This window comes from Juglans microcarpa x Juglans regia, chromosome 6D, assembly GCF_004785595.1.
Source record: "Juglans microcarpa x Juglans regia isolate MS1-56 chromosome 6D, Jm3101_v1.0, whole genome shotgun sequence".
NCBI lineage: Eukaryota > Viridiplantae > Streptophyta > Magnoliopsida > Fagales > Juglandaceae > Juglans > Juglans microcarpa x Juglans regia.
The window spans coordinates 29,321,653-29,342,070 of NC_054604.1; the positions used below are offsets into that span (position 1 = coordinate 29,321,653).

Here is a 20,418-nt window from a genome sequence, read left to right on the forward strand (position 1 = left end):
GTCTCATCAAAATTTTCATTTTGAAGTAAACTCTGACATACAAAGTGTTCCCTTCAACCTTAAATTATGTGGATGAACTAGATGCATCACAAAAATTCTCATTTGAAGTAAACTCTAGCATACAAATTGTTCACTCTAACTTTACTTTAATGAATGAACTAGCAGTGTTATCAAAATTCTCATTTGGGAGTAGATCTTGATACACAAAGTGTTCTTACCAGTATTAAATCTTTTGGATGAATTAATTGTATCATCAGAACTCTCATTTGGGAGTAAACTCTGACATACAAATTGTTTCGTCTACCTTACTTTGATGGATGAACAAGTAGTGTCATCAAGACCCTCATTTAGGACTAGATCTTGACACACAAATTGTTCATCTCAACTTTAATTTCATGGATGAACTAGTAATATCATTAAAATCCTCATTGGGAAGTAAAACTTGACACACAAATTTTTCACTCCATCATATCTAACTTACTATGGAATTAATGTTTTTTCACCAAAATTTAAGAAAATCTTATACTTTTGGGCCACCAATCTTTTATTTAATTTTGGTATAAATTATTTGCCCCATATTGGATAAACAATTATATCTGGCATAATAACAGTAATTTAAATAAAATCCAAAATAATTCATACATGTATTTAATAATAGGAACATGCATATAAAAGGAAAGTAAAATTTCAGATTTTTTTATAATTAAATAATATTATAATAATAATATTATAATCTGAACTGAACCGGACCGGTCTAGTAAACCAGGCTAAGAACCGGTTCAGTTCATTGGTCAAACATAAGTTGACCTGGGTCGGGCCTACTGTTCAGGCCCGATACCTTCCCCTACTTTTTTTTTTTTTTTAGTTTTCTAATAGGCTTGGCCCGTTTCTTTTCTCTTAGACTGGGCCAAGGCCCACGACCTTGGCCCTATACAAATCAGAAGAAACCCTAAACCCTAGGGTTTCTTCTTCTTCTTCTTCTTTCAAAAGTTTCAGCACCGCACGCTATTGGCCTTCCCAGCGCCGCACGATGTTGGCTTTTCCACAGTTTGGACGTCGTCGGTGAGGGGGATGGCAAGATGTCTCCGTCCTTCTTCCGCCACCGACACCTTACTCACTTTTTCCTTTTTTTTTTTTTTTAAATATCATCATGCGGTGGCCACTGGGCTTTAAAGCCCTTTGTGCCGCCATTATAGAGGAGTCGCAGAGGATCTCTATCCTCCTCCCTTCGCTAACAACCCTCATCCTTGTGCGGGCTTCAAAATTAGGCAGGGACAACGCTGATTCAGAACTTCACAATCCCTTTGCGCTACCCTTTACGCCGCCAAGTTGCTAGCAAGGTGACACGGCCACCTTACGCTGCACGTTGCCAACACACAGCGACTCCACCATTATCCATGCACGACAGTTTCTCAACCCCTTTACCCAACAGAGACACAATACAATAAAAGGGAGAAATAAGAAAAACTCAAAAATGAAACTCATACATGAATCACTGTGTGATTTCTTCGGATGGAAACACATAATAGTTGCTCAAAAACCACCATCATAAATTTATTTGTCAGACTGAAAGAATATAGTGTTTTCAGTCTATCACAATATGATAAAATCAATAGAGACACGAAGGCACATATAAAATTAAATAATCATATATTTATTGTATATTTTATTGAGATCATAAAATATTTGTAACCTGGTGCTCTGATGCCATGTTAAATATTCTAACATGAATATTAATAATCAGATATTCAATATTCTATAATCCACGATAATAGAATAATAATAGTTAAAAGACGTACCTTTATCCATCACATATCGATGAAGAATTTGACCTGATTATGAGAGAATGATCACCCTAGTAACTTAGCTTCACAAGTGTCTTCCGATGGCTAGAGAAACAATAATGTTGTAGGTGAGAACCCTTAACTCCTCAGTACTATTTATAGATTTCTGGCCATCAAGAAATCTAGAGACTTTGTGTTCTACTATGATTAGATATAGAGTTAATCTTATCTTATTGTAACTTATTAATTAAGTGATAAGTATTGTGTTATTTTAAACCCATTAGAATATAGGTATGTGAGACATAGAGTTTAAATAAAACTCTTACAGCCACCTCTCTTATTATTTTGTGTTCCATACATGAGACACACATATTTTTCATATCAATTCTGCTACATGTACTCGGCATTGGGTATTTGTTGGGGAATCGGCTGACGTGGTACTACGTCAACTGATATTATTTGAAAAAAAATAAAACAAAACAAACAAACGATTTTAGAAGTAAAGGAAACCCACCATCCCAGCCAGCGCCAAAATGGGTCTCAGAAGCAAATCCTTCATCCAGGTTGTATTATTTGGGTAAAGTCTCAGAAGCAAATCCTCCAACCCACAATTATGCAAAGTGGCTACCTTCTTCCAATTTTTTTATTTTTTATTTTTTATTTTTATCTTCTATGGCCTAGTATTTGAAACCACAGAAAGCCATGGACAAGTCAAAGAGTTTCATTCAAAATCTCATCAAGGCTGCAGAAGATTCAATCTCAGGCGACAAAAGCCCCATGTCTGTGGAGAAACTTGCTCCCGAAGCCGAATATGTTCTGTAGGTATATGAAAGGGAGTGCTGCGTTTCAGATGAGAAGATGAAGATGAGAAGCAAAGGAGAAGATGCAAAGGAGAAGATGAGAAGAAGAAGATGAGAGGTACCGAATTTGAATGAAACGCCCCGTTTCATTTTTACAATTTATGATGAGTGAGTCCCATTTTATAATTTATGTTGCAAATCAAATGGGAGTGCTGCGAAAAAAGTGAGAAGAAGATGCGCAATAGATGCAAAGAAGAAGTGAGACGAAAAAAATGGGTCTGCACCCAGAACCTGATCTTCGTGTTCTCTGTAAGAAAGGAAAGCTTGCTCTCAAAGTTGTGCTCCTTCGGTCCTTTGTTTCATCTTCGTGTTTAAATCAAATCGTAGTAGTTTTGGGTATAAACGAAACGCCCCATTTTATTTTACACACGTGGATGGCCGTGTACTCCGGGTCCCCTAACCCCGCGTGCAAGTAGGTTTTTTCTTTTCATATTCCCTCATAAAACTCACTAAAATCAAACGGATCAAACCAAAACATCCATGAGAGGGACAGAAATTCATCCACTAACATGTCTGAGCCCAAATAGATCAGACCGAAATCAAAATTTCAGTCCATCTTTTAGTGAAATAGATCACGGTTATGACAACAATCTATTTCATGTGTAAATAAATAAATTTATAAATACATATTTTCTTCCGATAAGATCAATGTCGCATTGACATCATTGGCTGGACATGACTACATATTAATTTCCTTCCATCAATTTTATACGATTGCGTAAACATTTTCTAATGACCACCACCACTCTGGGGTTACTTGGTTGGAATTTGACAGACAAAATATCCATCACCCTCAGTATCACCTCCAAGCTAAAACCAGCCACGGCCATATATGCAAGCAGCTACCCAAAAAAAATATCGAAGACACACGTGTCCAAGACTCAACTTGCATGTTACAACGTGGCAACTATCTAGAGGTACACGCCTCGCAGTTTCATGTACCACCACAGAAACATCCCGAGGCTTAGAACACAAGTCTCTTCTTATCCACCATCAAAGCCACACAAATTGTGCTTTAACAACATTTTTAAAAAAAAAATTGCCTTAAAAACACGTTCGCGCCTACTATATTCATCTACACGTAATCCCACCAACAAACCCAGCGCCAGAAAAATGGGGTGTGCCTCCTCGAAACTTACCAAGGTGACCGTCGATGATATCTACCGCCCAGCTCCCGCGAGCTTTGCGGTCTTCGACGTCAACGCAGTCGAAGAGCCTTGGCTCAAGGTGGACCATATGCAGCAGGAGCACGAAGAGAAGCCCACGCACGTACCGGCTCCGATTCTGGAGAAGCTCAGTAAGTTCGAGGCCGACGCTCCTCACTCCTGGGAGGAAGTCAGCAAAGCCTTGAAGTTAGAGGACCTCAAGAAGCAAAAACCCACAATTGTCGGCCCGCCTGCAAAGCCGGAACCGGAAGCAGTTCCCCCACCGGTGCAGGATAGCACGACCACCAATAAACAGACGCCTCGTAAGAGCGCCTCTTTCCACACGCTCGAGGAGCTCGACGCCAAGCTATCTCCGAAGCCGACTAAAGAGTTGAGGAAAGCGGAGACGATGCGGACCGAGTCGAGAAGAACCGAGCCAAAGCAGAACGAGGCACGGACCGAGTCAGAGTCGGAGGGTTTCAGGCCCAAGCCCCTGAAGGAGAACATATTTATATTGAAGGACAGGCTAGAGAGGGAAAGGGAAGGAAAGATGGCAAACTTCGATAGGATCAAGAGGGACCCTCTGAGTGATTTTCAGGAGAAGTGCCCGCCGGGGGGCGGGGCCGACACAGTGGTGCTCTACACGACGTCACTACAGGGGGTCCGGCGCACGTACGAGGACTGCAACCGGGCGAGGGAGGTGCTGGAAGGGCACGAGGTGGTGTTCGACGAGCGGGACGTGTCGCTGCACGGGGAGTTCCTGAACGAGTTGAGAGAGCTGTTGGGGGAGACGGCGAGAGTACCGAGGCTGTTCGTGAAAGGGAGGTACATCGGGGGAGTGGAGGAATTGGTGGAGCTGAACGAGGCGGGCCGGTTGGGTAGGATACTGAAGTCGGCCAGAGTGGAGAGAGGGGTGGGAAGGCAAGGCTGCGAGGGGTGCGGGGGCATGAGGTTCGTGCCGTGTTGGGAGTGTGGTGGGAGTTGTAAAGTGGTCAAGGATGGGTCGGAAAAGAAAGAGCGATGTGGTCAGTGCAACGAGAATGGCTTAGTGCACTGTCCAGCTTGTAAATAATTATAAAAGTCGATGGAATTAAGTACTTCTGTTTTTTTTTTTTTTTTAATCCATTTTGGGGAACTTGAGTGGAAAGTGACTATGTTCTGCATTTGAGTAATGAATTTTTTATTTTAGATTTTGTTATTTTTAATCATATGATCAATTAATGTAGTATATTTTAAGTGATTTCATATATGTAAAATCACTTGGAATGTATTACATTAATATGATTGAAATGATAAAATCTTCAATAAAAAGCATTTATCTTTAGATTTTGAGAGTGGGGCATCCTTGTATTATCTATTCTGTGTTTGGTCTATAGCTGAAGTTCAATATGTATACAATTTGAAACATGATAATTAAAAAAAGCTCTCTAATTATCTCTTTTCCGTCATTCGCGCAATATGACATCAAGTATATATTTAGTAGATAAATGAAATTCACCAAACACGCCTTACATACACATTTTTGGATTCTTTTACATGGATTACCGTGCCAAGAATGAATACATAGGGGATTTTATTGGAAGCAAAATTGAAAAGGTAGAAGAAGTTGATATTGAAGAAGGAGAAATAGCATGTGGAGAATTCATGCGAGTGCGGGTCATAGTTGATATTACGAAACCTTTACTTAGAGGAAAGAATATAAATTTTGCAATAGCTGCACCAAATTGGATTCATTTCTTCTACAAGCGACTCCTAAACTTCTGCTACTGTTGTGGCTGGCTAGGCCATGGGCATAAAGAGTGTGAGCTATAGCAGACGACACAAGGTACTTTTGAAAAAGATGGATTCCCTTACGGACAGCGGATGAGGGTAGTGGGTAATGGAGGTAGTGGTGGGGAATGACATAATCGAAAATTTGAAACTGGACATTCAACTCCGGCAGTTGCTCCGGTGGTTGCGACGAATGATGTGAGAGGAATTTCAGTTGTACAATCTCAACCATCAAACATTTTGGGTGAAGTTGTAACAAACATTTTAAAAAATGTTGGGCATATCCCTAAAGGGAGGGCTGAGATAAAGGGAGTAAATATTCAATTGATGTCAAAGGATCTCGTAGAATCTGGAGATAGTCAATTTGAATCTCAAACTAAATGGTAAGCTGATGTTACATAGGTTATGGAGGATGTTGATGAAGGAAGGGAGAATTTTTCGGAGAAGGTGAAACATAATGTTGTGCCTTCCATGATGTTAAAAGAACCAAATATTGGGCTTCAAGACCAATATGGGCTTGTGGCTTATACAAATATTTGGGTAAGAATCCAAGAAGCCTAAGTATGCAAAAGCCTTATGTAATGGAAGCCCGAAAATGGAAACGAATTTCTCAGTTTAGCAAGTCCTTAGCAACCCAGAAATAGACATGCTACCAGAAGACAACTACCAAGAAGAGAAAAGAACATAGCGAGTTGGAGGATGGGAAAGGAAGAGTTTCTAAGAAGAACCAATCCCACAAAAAGCTTGATGGGGATCAGAGTGATGTGCAAAAGATGATATCGATGGTGGCTAAAACTCAGTCCTGCCGGGAGCCATGAAAACACTCAGTTGGAATGCCCGTGGACAAAGTAAGTTTAAGCTTGGCTTTGTTAATTTTTTAGCTGTTGATTGTGAAGGGAAAAGTGGAGGAACTGCTTTATTGTGGAAACAAGATGTAATCTTACCATCTTTAGTTACTTTAAAAATCATATTGATGCTTGTGTTAAAGATGAAGTTTCTAATAATAAGGAAGTTTTTTGTTGGTGTTTAATGGGTGTTTATGGGCATCCTGATACTAATTATAGACACATGATATGGGCATTGATTCATTCTTTATGTAGAAGAGAGGAGCCATGGCCCATGGATGGTCTTTGGAGATTTTAATGAAACCTTAGATTGGAATGAGAAATGGGGTGGTAGAGATAGGCCTGAGAAACAAATGTGTGATTTTAGAGACATGCTTAATGATTTTGCTTTAAGGGACTTGGGTTATTGAGGGCCAAAATTTACTTGGTGTAATGAGAGAGAAGGGAAGAGTTGCATCAGTGAAAGATTAGATAGAGTTCTAGCTAATTCACATTGGTGTGCTTGCTTTCCACAAGCAAGTGTTATTCATGGCTCTGTGGCCTTCTCTAATCATCTCCCAATATGGTTAGAATTAGTAGGGGGTTCTACACAAACACCAAGACAAAAACTGTTTAGATTTGAAGCCATATGAATTGAGGAGATAGGTTGTGAGAAGATTATAGAAAACTCATGGAGACAAAGTAATAGGAGGAATGATATGGAAAAGGTTAGGGAAATGATTACTAATTGCAGTAAGAGATTGGAAATATGGAATCGTACTACATTTGGAAGGGTCCATCATCAACTAAGAAAGGCTAAATAGAAACTTCAACATGTCCAGGAACGAGATCTCACTTATGGTGATAGAGATGCTCATATCTCAGCAAGAGCAGAGGTTCAAACTTAGCTGGAGAGAGAGGATATCATGTGGAGGCAAAGATCAAAAGCACTGCGACTGAAGGAAGGAGACCAAAACTCAAGATTTTCTCATAAGAAAGCTTCACATAGGAGAAGAAGAAGCAGTATAAAGAAGTTAAAATATGTAAATGGTGAATGGCAGGAAGGGGAAGCAAAAGATAGTATCATACCGGGCTATTTATAGGATTTGTTCTCAGCTTCTAAAGAGAGAGGTCCTATTAATTTTCTGGAAAGTTTGGTAGGCAAGGTGACAACTTCTATGAATGAAGAATTATCAAAGCCCTACACTATGAAAGAGGTGGTCGATGCATTGAAAGAGATGAATCCTACAAAGGCTCCTAGATCAGATGGATGGCCCCAATTTGTTTTCAAAAATTTTGGCATGTTGCTGGCAGATCAGTTATAGCAACAGTTTTAAAAGTTTTACAAACTGGTTAGTTTCCCACTATATTGAATCACATTTTCATTACACTGATCCCAAAGAAGAAAGTTACTGAGAAGATTGTAGATTTTCGTCCAATCAGCTTGTGTAATGCTATTTATAAGTTGATTTCAAAGGTTATTGCCAATAGGTTGAAGAGAATGCTTCCATATATTATCTTCGACTCTCAAAGTGCATTTGTGCCTACTATGGGTTTTGAGAAGAAGCTAATCAATATGATTATAAAATGTGTGACTACTGTGACTTTTTCAATTTTAATTAATGGAGAGCCAAAAGGGTCAATTGTCCCTAATAGAGGGCTGAGACAATGAGATCTTCTTTCCCCTTATTTGTTTTTACTATGCATTGAGGGTTTGATTTCCTCATTACAAAAGGCAGAGAATGATCATAAGCTCACTGGTATTAAAGTTTGCAGAAGGGCTCCTCAGATTAATCATATGCTTTTTATAGATAATAGTGTGATATTTTGTAAAGCAGATCTTGAAGAAAACATAATTGTTCAAAGGCTACTTGATACATACGAAAAGGCATTAGGATAGAAGATTAACAAGGAGAAAACATCCACGGTTTTCTAAGGAATGTGCCAGCTGCAGTGAAGGATAATATCTTGCATTTGTGGGGGGTTAATAATGCTCAACAATATAAGAAGTATTTAGGCCTACCTCCAATTGTAGGTTAATCTAAAATAAGGGATTTCTCGGAGATAAAACATAAAGTGTGGCACAAATTGCAGAGTTGGAAAGATCAACTTCTATCTCAAAAGGGTAAGGAAATCCTTATCAAAGTTATAGCTCCCTCTATTTCCACATATTCGATGAGTTGTTTCTTATTACCTGATACTTTATACAAAGAACTAGAATCTATGATGACAAGATTTTGGTGGGGTTAAAGAAAGGATGAGAGGAAGATACATTGGATCATTTGGGAGAAGATGTGTGAACCAAAGTCTAGAGGTGGTTTAGGCTTTAAGGATTTGCATACTTTCGATCTAGCCTCATTAGCTAAACAGGGATGGAGGATCTTGCAAAAAGAGAACTCTATGCTCCACAAAATCTACAAGGCAAGATATTTCCCATGAGGCAATTTTTTTCATTCTAATCTCAGCCATAATCCTTCATACACATGAAAGAATATGGACAACAAAGAAATGGCTACTTCAAGGATGTAGGTGGAGGATTGGTGATGGAAAAACTGCAAATTTGTTGTCTGAAAATTGGGTCCCAAGACATCCGAAGCTACAAAGGGATGGCAATGCTATAAGGGCAGAGAATGAATCAGAAACAGTGGATAACATTATTGATAGTAACTCGAGATGGTGGAATGTGGAGAAGATTAGAGCTCTATTCATTCCAAAAGTTGCCACAGACATTTTGAAAATTCTTATTTGTCCTGGAGAACAACCAGGTAAATGGGTATGGGCTTAAGAAAAAAGTGGAAAGTTAAGTGTGAGAAGTGCATATAGGTTAATAGAGGACTGTTCAAATGTAACTCAGGTGAGTGTTCCTCTGCTGGCAGACATCGATCACTATAGAAGACTATATGGAAGATGAAAGTCCCTCATAAAATTAAGGTGTTTGCATGGAGGGCTTGTAAGGATGGCCTATCCACTCAATTCAATCTTCACAAGAAGAATGTCCCAACAGAAGAAAAATGTTTTTTTTGCAATGAAAGAGTTGAAGACCTGCCTCATGCATTATTTTACTGCCCTAACATAAAGCACTACTGGAGTAGTTTACTGCCTATGATGGGTGAGATGGGAAGAGAGTTGTCAGTTATGAATGTTACTATGAAAGTGAAAGAGACTGGAAGAGATGAAAAACTAGCTGTACTTTTCCTAATAGCATAAGGCTTCTGGCTTAGGAGAAATAAGTTGGTGAATGACAAGATTCATATTGAGCCTAGACAAGTAGCTGAACATGCCTTATCTTTACAGAAGATGTTTATTGATATTAAAACTATGTCAATCAGTTAGACAAAAAATTATTGTTGTTGCAAGCCTCCTGAGACAGGTTTTCTAAAACTAAATGTGGATGGTGCATTGTTTAGTAATCTACACAGAGCAGGTGTTGGGACTGTCTTAAGAGATGATAAAGGAGACATTGTTATGGCTGCTAGTAAGGTGGAGAATAAAGTTGAGGATCCAGGACATTGAACTCTTAGCCATTTTCATAGGCCTTCAACTATGTGCTAACATGGGGATTCATGAGCTTATTATTGAGAGTGATTGTCTTTTGGTGATATAGGAACTTCAAAATGCAGCTGCATCATTGTCAATGCTTGGTAATTTGATGACAAAAATGAGGAAATTATTATCTTTGTTTGGTGAATACAAAATTCAGCATGTTGGTAGGCTAGGAAATGTGGCCGCCCATAGACTAGCTAAACATGCTTGGAATGTTGAAACATTAGAGATGTGGTGAGATTGTATTTTAGATTTTTTTTTCTCAAACTATATGGCTTGATAGATGTCTGTAATGTGTTTTTTTCATAAATGATATTGTTTTCCATTGAAAAAAAAAAAAAAGATAACATAAAGGTTTGAAGACAAAAGATTTCTTGCTATTTATGATTACTAATTCAATAGTTTTCATCTAAAGGTAGTTTTTGATTTCTCATTACTTGTCTATTTTACTTCCCCATGCACTACTTAATTCTTCTATCATTTTATTATTCTTATTTCAATAATAATAATAAAAGAATATTAATCTTTTTGTGGTAATTGACTCTTCGTTACCCTTTTAACTTCCTCTTCTCTTAATTATTCTATTTTAGTCATTCTTGTATATTGTTCGAATCGACTTACTAGTAGCAAGTAATTTTTCAATCATTCAATGTCATGGTGAAAAATTAAATTATGAAAGATGATTACAAGATTTAAGAATAGTAGGGAGAATTTTAGTCTGCGTTTGGATGTTAAGGTGACTTTAGATGATTTGAGTTTATATGTGAATAGTAGTATTTTGTGAATCCTATTAAGATGTGCTTGAATGTAAATAGGTTGAGATATGTGTTTCATGAATGTATGGTATGAAGTAGGTTGAGATTGATTTAACTTTTGAGTAATACTATATATAGTCATGAGTTGTGCAAACGGTACGCAATACTCCTTTTGAAAAAAAAAAGTAAGATTTACCATTATAAAATTAATTTTTTCATGTGAGTCTCGTATCACTACTATTCATTACTATTTCACTATTATTTATAAATTATTTCATTATTAATATTCATAAATGATTTGAGACAGTACTATTAACATCCAAACGAATTAATATCCAAACGTGTCCGTCATCTAATGTTCACTTAATTTGCTTCGGACGACATCCTACGTTTTCTGAAAGTACTCTTAAATATTCACACGTCTACGTATGTAGCAGGAGTTGGGTTTTATTACAACAGTACTTACCGTTTCCGTTATTTATTCCTACTTGAAGACAAACACGCAAGGTAGTTGTTCTTAACTACAATTATGATATCTCATTTAATGGTCATGATGAGATCGATATATTAACCTCAATCGCTAGATTTATTTTTTTATTATTCACATAAAGAACGTACACAAGATTTCCATATTCAGAATTCATCATCGTCTTCTTCCCTCCCTGTCCTCACCTCCTCTAGTCTGTTTATCTCAGCTTCTTGAAAATCGACAAGATCAGAAACATGTTATTTTTCTTCTCCTTCTCCTTCTTCTTTTTCCTTTGTTTTCTTTTTCCTTGTTTGGCCGGACTGGACATAATTAATATATTAATTCATGATTGAACAGCTTGTTAATGATCTTCTGCATGCTTTAGGGAAAGTTCAAAAGGAAAAGGGATAAGAATGGTTGCCGGAGCATACTACATACCAAAGAAAAGACCAGGCTCCACAACTGATCAAGGCGAGGACGCCTACTTCCTCTGTGAAGAAAAAGAAGCCATTGGTGTGGCCGATGGGGTGGGTAGCTGGATCCTCCAGGGCGTGGACTCCGGGGAATATGCCCGGCAGCTCATGAATAACCCTTTCGAGGCTATCCTATCAATGGAGCCAGACGACGGAAACGTTGATGATCGGATCATGAAAAGAGTTTTGGATCAAGCTTTCTCAAACACCAAGGCCAAAGGGTCATCAACGGCTTGCATAATCAAACTTATAGACAATGTACGTCATGTATAATTCAAATAATATTTGCAGTCAGCGTAAATATAAGATTCCCAAGAAAATATTAACTTTTTTAACGACGAATCCACTTATTTTTTAAAAAATTAGTGTGTTACGCTTACACAACTCATAACTATATCTATCATTTCTTTTACTTGTTTAAAACATAATGCTAATAGGCATATAAATGTACTAGCTTGCTTGGTATTTTTTTTTTTTTTTTTAAAGGAAAGTAATAACAGATAGTGTTCTTGTTTTATGCTGCAGCGCTTGCATGTAGCGAACTTGGGAGATAGTGGATTTTTGTTGATTAAAAAGGCAGGAGATATGCATAAATCGGAGATTCAACAACATTATCCCAATTGTCTATTCCAGCTGGGACAAACAAATGATACCCACGTTTCAGCACTGGTGCGTACATCCATCCTTCAGTTTCCTCACTCTATTTTAGTTTTATCATTGAATTATGTTATGTATACGTTTCACTTGTCACGAGGTTTATTATAATTATAAAAAATTCAAAACATGAACGTACCGATATATATATATATATATATTTATGCAAAATGATATGGAGTTCGCATCATTAATGTCCTTGGTGTGTATTAATGAACAATGAGTTAAGTCATGCACAAAAGAACTTCGTAAAAGTAAACTCATGAAAAACTAACGTATTTAATTTGACGTGATATGTAAGATTATAAAGTTATTTTTATTATAAAATAAATCTAACTAATCACATAAAATTACATTAGTTTGTAAATTTATTTTTGTAAAATCTCTTTCTATATGCTGTAATTCTCTTAAACAAGACAAGTTTTCTTTATGATTTATGCTCTCTCCAGTGAGATGTAACGTTGTAATAGTAAGTTCATTTTGGTTTATTGAAGTTGGAAAATTTATTACTGGTTTTTCCGTGAATGGTTTAGGAATAAAATAGGCACTTCAGCTCCAACTATCTGTGATTCCTCTCTTTTTTTTTTTACCTCTCTTGAGCTAGGTCTATGATCTGGTGTTCCCGATAATCAGTAGAGGAATCTCGTTTGATTACACAGTTTAAATGAAATAAGTTAAGATGTTTTGTAGAAAGTTAAATAAAATATTATTATAATATTATTTTTATTTTGAAATTTGAAAAAATTAAATTATTTATTATATTTTGTGTGGAAGTTTGAAAAAATTATAATAATTATACGAAATAAGATGAGATAATTTGATTTTATGTAACCAAATCAACCCTTAATATAGGAATAATTGGGCCTTATTTCTTTATAATGCAGATATTTACGATCGAGATAGAATCAGGAGACATCCTAGTAGTCGGCACGGACGGGCTGTTTGATAACATGTTTGACAAGGAAATTAGGGATGTTGTAAAAATGGCGGCTGAGGCGGGATGCAATCCATGGCAGGTGGCTTGGGCGGTAGTCGAGCATGCTTATGACAAATCCATGAACAGAACAGCCTATACACCATTTATGCAAGCTTCTTTAGCCTCTAGAAGAAGATTTTTAGGTGGCAAAGTCGACGATATAACTGTTATCGTTGCTAATATTGTTGATTCTTAGGTTTTTTGCTTTGTATGTATTGATATCTTCCAATCATTGGGAGATAATAGCAATGAAAATTCTATAATTAAATCGGTATCAATGTTACTCTTAAACAGTACTGCCTGAAAATGAGCAAGAGTTTCACCATTGGAATGGAATCTTGCCATAGGGATTGAAATCCACTGCTAATATCAACATAACATATGTTTCAATCTTTGGTTGCCAACACACAAAATAAGGGGTAAAAGCGAAGGAACAAGAGGAGAGACAACAGAGATTGCTGATTCATTTAAAGCTTTAACATATACTTCATAATTCAGATTGTCTACATGTCCAAAACGTGCACAGGCACTATAGCAGTTCCAGTTCTGAATAAAATGTTCTGCCACCTTGAAACCCAGATTATGCCTCAATGGCAAAGTTGGTTCAAAAGAACATACTGATGACATTTTCACATGATCCTAGACTCCATCTTCCTAATGGCTTTCTCGATGTCAGGTACATTCTTCTTGAAGGCTGACCATTGCTCCTCTGTCAAGCTTATTCCTGAAAGGACAAGAGAAGCAGATATTTTGTACAATCTTAGAATATTAACCAACAAAAAGAAAAAAAAACTTGAATTTCCAAAGATTAGAGGAAGAGCACACCCAATCATTGCCTGCAACTTAACGTATCACATAAGCAAGAAGTAAATAATCAAAGATGGTACTAAAAAACACAAAAAAGGCAAAAAAGGAAACCAACCAAGGCAAAATATGGGAAACAAATAAAAAGATTGCGAAGGACCAGACACATGCATGACTTATGTTATGCATTGAAATTTATATAGTATATAAATGTGACATGAGTCCAACGAACACCTAAAACCAGATTAACATTCCCAAATCCTCCAAACTCCAGTGACCCTGTTTGCTATTTACAAATTTCATAATTTATTTTTTTATTGGCACTGAGTGTCCAGAACAAAATCCCAACTAATCCCAGGAGTGCATAGGCCCACCACACCAAGGAGCTTCCCGCAAGTGCATCTCAGGTAGTTCAAGGGGAAATTCCTCCAATTCGATGGCCCTTAGAAATTGTTTACATCCAAAGGTTCAGGGAGCATACCACCAAAACCAGGGCTCTTATCACTTGAGCCAACCCCAAGGGATTACAAATTTCATAACTTATAACCAGATATATAGTTCAAGAATACCACTTTTAGCCAGAGTTGGTTCAAAAATCTAGGTCACAACAAAAGGTAGGAAGTCTTTGTTGACCTTTCTGTTGATCCTCTTAATTTCCATCATCAAGATATAGCAAGTGCTTTAACCACTAGCAACATAAAAGCAAGGTCCCCATCTTCTTTGCCCTAGCCACCATTTCATATAAAACTCTGCGATTCACTTCTATTGTTCTTCCAAAAAAGTATCAACATCAGACAACAGTTGTGCAATGACCATTTAGAGGACAACTTCTATCATTTCTACCTTCATAACCACGACCACCAACACCAATACACTCATTCACAGTAGAAATCCTACCTTGTAACCAAGGTAGCCAAAATGAGCACCAACACTAACACGCCCTCCCTTCCCTCCAGCACCCACCCTCAATCGCTTCAAAATCACAATTACACTATCACTAAAACGTTAATACGATTAGAAGACACAAAAGTTTGAGGCCTCGTTTGGTTACACATATGAGATGAGATGAGATGAGATGAGATGAGAGTTAAAAGTTGAACAAAATATTATTAGAATATAATTTTTTTAATATTATTTTTGTTTTAGGATTTGAAAAAGTTGAATTATTTTTTGTATTTTATTTGGGAAAGTTGTACTGATTAGATAAAATGAGATGGTTTGTGAAAACAGACTAGGCCAGTCTTAAGAATTTGAAAACATCTCCATTAGCAAATACAACTATAAGGAAGCTCAAAACCCCAGCTATTTCCACCTCCCCATTGTCCACCATAATCACCAAAGTCTTGTCCAATGACTCAACAACATTTTTTCTTATATAAACTTGTTGTTTAATAACTTGTTTTGCATACAAGGCATCGGGAAAAAATACCAATATTTCACGAAATCATAAGCAAGCCCAAATATAAAGATAACCGCCTAAGTCTTCCAATTAAACAATGAGTCCAAATTCTCAGCGATGGTTTAGAACGTGAAAAAATAATATAGCAACGGAAACAGCAAATTTAACCATATAAAAAGAACCTTTAGAAGTAGGAAGCTCTTTGCCATCTTTTTTGTAGTACTCCCTAATGGACACCAAAGTTTTTCCCCGGAAATCTTGGATCGTTACCCTTCTCTTCTCTGACAACTGAATCAAAACCCACAGACAAATTATTGAAATGATGATAATAATTTTTAAAAATAAAAATATAACTTGTTTCACTTAATTTTCTCTTTTCGTACTCTCTCAGCAGACAAACAGAGCATTAGGATCTTCACAATCTCACCCTACAAATGATAAGATCGCCATCATCATCGTACTCCTTACGGCGCTCTCCTCGTTCTTCTTCTACTTCTTCCTCTTCTTCTTCTACTTGTTGCTCGAGGAAGGACTGGACGATCTGCTTGACAAATGCCTTGTAAGGCGGCTCGGAGAGGTCGAGGTCGAGCTCAGCCGATGCCTGCTTGCGGATCTTGTGTTCCGTCATCTCCTCCATGTCGGACCCTTTGAGAATCCTCCGAACTGTATTTTCGATTCGCTCCTGGATTTCGGGCTCCATTTTTTCAAGGTCTCTGACAGCGCGAGAGAGAGAGCTTCCTCTGACTGATGGAACTGTGGATTCTAGCTTCAATACCGGGAACTTTGTCTGTGTTTATCCATGTCCAAGGGGAGAAGGAAAGATACAGTGTAAAGGGCCTATCGTATGTGATGGGGAACATGTAAAGAGTATCCTCCGAGAGAAGGCAAAAAATAAATTTTACAAACTGATTTTATATAATTATTTTATAATAAAAATAATTTTATAATTTAACGAAAACATAAATTTATATCAATTTATATAATTATTTTGTGATAAAGTATTTTCAACAAAGATTAATTGTTTTCTTAAAGGGGCATATCATATTTGAAAGAGTAATTAATTGGTAAATATAAATCTTAGACGAATAAGTTTCATGTCATTTTTTCCAACAAAATTAGACACCCTACAAATAAAATTACTATGTGACTTTTACTTTTTTAAAAGGATTTTTTATGAGATTTGTACGCTCTAATTTTAATAATTTTATACAACTTTCTTTATAATTTTTTTATAACCAATTCATATGATATATCCTTCATTAAAAATACTAAGTTTTTTATTTGAATTCTTAATTTTTAAATAAATACCACGAAGTTATAACAAGAGTGTAAGAAAGGAATATATATTAAGAGGCAAATTAAATTAGTTTATTTTCGGCTTAAACATCAAAAGAGTAATGGCAACTTTATTTATTTTTTCATTATCTTCTCATTATTTTATGATGTGATAGTAGATGATTGGAGACTATTTATTATATTTCAGTTATAAATCTATCATCTAATACTATATCATGAAACGATAAAAAATTAAAGAGAAAATAAATGATGAGGAAATTTATTATTTTCATTATAACAAAAAGGCCAAACTGAATAAAGGTGAAAAAAATTTAAAACCTAAGGTTCCACCGAGATTTGAACTCGGGTTACTGGATTCAGAGTCCAATGTCCTGACCACTAGACCATGGAACCTTCATGCCTGTTGGAATTATTTAAATAAGTTTAAAGCATATCATTTCATCCGACACCAAGGGACGTCACCGTCAGGGGATTCGGCTGTGAAGACAGAACGGATCATCCACAGACATGAACGCACTCCTCGTTCATGGCTAGGGTTGATGGGGTTCGAATATGCAATGTGGAAACTGAAAAGGATAGTGATATGGATATAGGCTTGGTTGCTGGAGACGACGACAACAACAACATTTGAGATCCAAATCCTTCGCTAAGCAATATGAAATTATAATGTATAAAACTCATTTCCACTTTGAGCAATAAGTTCCTTAGAACTCTGCGTAATTTAATCCCCTAAAGCTCCGATACTCATTCCTATTGAAAAAAAAAAAACGATGCAAAAAATGAAATGGGGGCGAGAAAGAAAAAAAGGACGACCCTTTTTTTTTAATCACAAAACCACCAAAATTGAGGCTGGCAACTAAAAAGGATGATCTAAAGAAATCATGATCGTGAAATTTCAAGCAAGTTGCTCCAGCCAACAAATACCGCCATTTTTGTTTTCTTTTGGTGACCTGTATTTAATATCTCGTTGGTATCATCACTTCTTTTCTTCTGTTATGCATGCACAATTTGAGCATCCACCTCCATCGAGCTGTGATGATGCACCATGTACCATCGCCCATTATGGAGCTCAAAGACATTAGTCACGTTGAATGGCCCAGCATCAATGTCAACGATAGTTTTCATGGTAACCCAAGCCATGTCTGTCAGAACCCGTGCGCGTACATCCCGAACTTGAAAGTTGACACCGTGTTCCCAATTAAATGCAAGCTGCCAACTCTGTATTACAGCATTATACCTGAAGGAGGAAACAATGATGACTTAGCTCCACTACACTTCCAATCAAACAAACACTAAAACCAAACAGTAGAGATCAGATAAAGTCTCAAGATGCCGGGAAGCAGCCAACAGATTTTGCATGAATGAAACCCTTCAACGTGTACTAACCCCTTTCACTGTTGAGAGCAACATTTGCATTCACAGTGCACAAACCTTCAACAGGTTTTGGCACGTGTGAATGGAATTTTGGGTTCACCAACTGAGCCAGCCCACACTAGCAAAGGCTATGTCACAAGAAAGAGTCGGTTTGGATTGAGAGATGAGTTGGATCTTCATTTAACTACTATTCACTACTATTCACAAATTCAACTCACAACTCTCACTACTATTCACAAACAATCTTAACTTATTTCATCTCATCTCTCAATCCAAACGGATATATTGTTGCCGTAGTAAACCAATCAAGAGAACTGCATCTGGAAAAAGGAAAAAACAAATATGTATTGTGCACACTGCAACATCATCCTTAAATACGGTGCCACAAATTAGCTAGACTGAAACAGTGGCACATTCAAAAATCTCCAGTACATATCCAACTTAGTATGTAGACAATTCATTTTCACGGAAACAACTATCAAAGATATATATAATGGACATATCTGGTCAATATATTTGATACCAACAATAATTATGCAAGCATACAACAAAAACTTAGACCATATGAGCAGCATATAAGCTAGTAGCACGAACAGGCCAAACAGCTTTAACAAAATAAAACAAAATCTATCCATCATTGATGAACTTAACAAGAGGTACGATTTAGGAAACTATATTTTCTGTAAGCAAAAATAAAGCATCCTAAGCATATATTTCAGTAAGGTAGCCTAAATACCCTGAAAAGAGTTCTCCTGAGGCGTGAACGCACTTTACATAATCTGCATTTAGCCAAAAGTGACTCATTGCTGCAACAGACCTTTCCTTGATAATGTTAAAGAATTCGGCATTATTACGAACAATGGCTCTGGTAGCAGCATAGTAAGCCTTCCACCCATTTGCAGGTGTCACGCTATCCTGTTCTAATGTAAAGTCCTGAAAAGAAATTGAGAAACAAAAAGTTCATTGATAGGTCCAGAGTCCAGAAAGTGATTCTGGATAAGCAGCACATGACACGTGAACAGCATATAATGGGCAAACGCAGATTTAAGCCTTATATTGCAATCATGACATCCAACGAAATCAAAACCTGGCAACTACTAAGGAAATCCCTATTAAGCAGAAAACATGGTGTTGCATAGGTGTATAATTTGGAAATATAATGACAAAAACACACTAATAGTGACATCGATCTCAAATCAAGATGGAACGATCCAAAGGCATATTCCACTTCAGAGTTCAACGCCAATCCACATCCCAATTCAAAAAAACACAACAAAGTTCTTTTGAGTATTCAGTTTGCTATAGGGTTCAAAAATGATTTGAGCTGTTCCCGATGCAGTTGAGCACGAAAAATTGCTTCTAAATAATCCCCAGTGCTCCTCAACAACCAAAAATCATCAACAAAATGAGTGATTGCTCCAAATTCCCGGGAGATTCTCAATATGTAAGTAAATATCATCAGCAAGTTGATCATTACAATAAAAGTATCATTACCTTGTGATAAAGCGCTTTCCAAGCATTGTCATCGTTGGCGGCCTTTCGCATGAGCGAATTGGTCATCGAGAGGCGGCAGAGACTCGGATAGTCTAAGTAGCTCAGCGCGTGCGTGGTAATCTCCGGCACCAGCTGCTCCATCATCGAAGCGCCCGAAAGCCGATCCGCCACCGCTACTGAAGACGCCTTCTCGACCATCTGCGCTGTCCCACCGTTCACGTACGGAGCACCCGTCGTTGCCGAATCCGGAGCCACAAGACCAGAGTTACAAGAGCAAACGCAATTGCAAACCTTCTTCGGAGACGCGGCGGAGTCCCTACCGTCCGATTGGGGAGTTTTTAAATTGGGGAACCGGACTGATCGGACGGCGAAGCGGGCGAATAACAGAGAGAGCGCGGTGACTGTTGAGGCTACAAGGAACGGTTGGGATGAGACGACGGTAATAAGAGTAGAGGCAATCTCCATTGATAAGACATGAAAGCTAAGATTACAAAGGACATGAAACCCTGAAATAGATTTACAACGTGCGCCACCGTTTGAGAAGAGAGTACGAGGTTTCAGTTTTCGTCTTCGTCTTTGAGAAGGAGGGGGTATATTCGGGATTTCGGTGGTTCTCTGAAACCCTAAAATAGATTTTGCAGAGGACGAGGAAGACGGTGGTGGTTGGATTCTCCCTGCGTCCTGACTGACCGACCGTGTACGTTTTAGTACTTACTGTTAAGTTTGTGGACGGTTTCGTAATTTCACATCTCTTAAAACATTTGACGGTTGACTCCAAATACACCGGAGCCGCAAACG

General features: G+C 37.5%; 4 protein-coding genes and 1 non-coding gene across 5 annotated transcripts; 2 read left to right on the forward strand and 3 right to left on the reverse strand.

Annotated features, from left to right (window-relative positions):
* The first annotated feature begins 3,682 nt into the window (after positions 1 to 3,682).
* Positions 3,683 to 5,121, forward strand: LOC121234844. The gene has a single exon (XM_041130967.1). It carries the CDS (start codon positions 3,758 to 3,760, stop codon positions 4,859 to 4,861), a length of 1,104 nt encoding a protein of 367 aa, XP_040986901.1. The 5' UTR covers positions 3,683 to 3,757; the 3' UTR covers positions 4,862 to 5,121.
* Positions 5,122 to 11,288: 6,167 nt separating this feature from the next.
* Positions 11,289 to 13,557, forward strand: LOC121235321 (probable protein phosphatase 2C 80). The gene is made up of 3 exons (XM_041131660.1): positions 11,289 to 11,406; positions 11,536 to 11,881; positions 13,162 to 13,557. Coding segments are annotated over exons 1-3 (636 nt in total). The 5' UTR covers positions 11,289 to 11,404; the 3' UTR covers positions 13,450 to 13,557.
* A 13-nt stretch (positions 13,558 to 13,570) lies between these two features.
* LOC121235323 (RNA polymerase II transcriptional coactivator KELP-like) lies at positions 13,571 to 16,343 on the reverse strand. The gene is made up of 3 exons (XM_041131661.1): positions 15,884 to 16,343; positions 15,639 to 15,744; positions 13,571 to 13,977 (listed from the first exon to the last, which is right to left on the reverse strand). Exons 1-3 carry the CDS (start codon positions 16,154 to 16,156, stop codon positions 13,883 to 13,885), a joined length of 474 nt encoding a protein of 157 aa, XP_040987595.1. The 5' UTR covers positions 16,157 to 16,343; the 3' UTR covers positions 13,571 to 13,882.
* Positions 16,344 to 17,073: 730 nt separating this feature from the next.
* On the reverse strand, positions 17,074 to 17,145 carry TRNAQ-CUG. Its single transcript has one exon. It is a non-coding gene; the product is annotated as a tRNA-Gln (tRNA).
* Positions 17,146 to 17,408: 263 nt separating this feature from the next.
* On the reverse strand, positions 17,409 to 20,331 carry LOC121235675 (F-box protein SKIP8-like). Its single transcript, XM_041132037.1, has 3 exons — positions 19,621 to 20,331; positions 18,863 to 19,059; positions 17,409 to 17,989 (listed from the first exon to the last, which is right to left on the reverse strand). Exons 1-3 carry the CDS (start codon positions 20,083 to 20,085, stop codon positions 17,746 to 17,748), a joined length of 906 nt encoding a protein of 301 aa, XP_040987971.1. The 5' UTR covers positions 20,086 to 20,331; the 3' UTR covers positions 17,409 to 17,745.
* Positions 20,332 to 20,418: the final 87 nt, after the last annotated feature.

Coding starts and splice junctions, on each gene's coding strand:
- LOC121234844 (XM_041130967.1), top strand. CDS start 3,758: ATGGGGTGTGCCTCCTCGAAACTTACCAAGGTGACCGTCGATGATATC.
- LOC121235321 (XM_041131660.1), top strand. Junction 11,882..13,161: donor TAATCAAACTTATAGACAAT/GTACGTCATGTA, acceptor TTTATAATGCAG/ATATTTACGATCGAGATAGA.
- LOC121235323 (XM_041131661.1), bottom strand. CDS start 16,156: ATGGAGCCCGAAATCCAGGAGCGAATCGAAAATACAGTTCGGAGGATT. Junction 15,745..15,883: donor GCGATCTTATCATTTGTAGG/GTGAGATTGTGA, acceptor GTTTTGATTCAG/TTGTCAGAGAAGAGAAGGGT. Junction 13,978..15,638: donor AGAGCTTCCTACTTCTAAAG/GTTCTTTTTATA, acceptor TTGTCCTTTCAG/GAATAAGCTTGACAGAGGAG.
- LOC121235675 (XM_041132037.1), bottom strand. CDS start 20,085: ATGGAGATTGCCTCTACTCTTATTACCGTCGTCTCATCCCAACCGTTC. Junction 19,060..19,620: donor GGAAAGCGCTTTATCACAAG/GTAATGATACTT, acceptor ATTTCTTTTCAG/GACTTTACATTAGAACAGGA. Junction 17,990..18,862: donor TCAGGAGAACTCTTTTCAGG/GTATTTAGGCTA, acceptor TTCCTCCTTCAG/GTATAATGCTGTAATACAGA.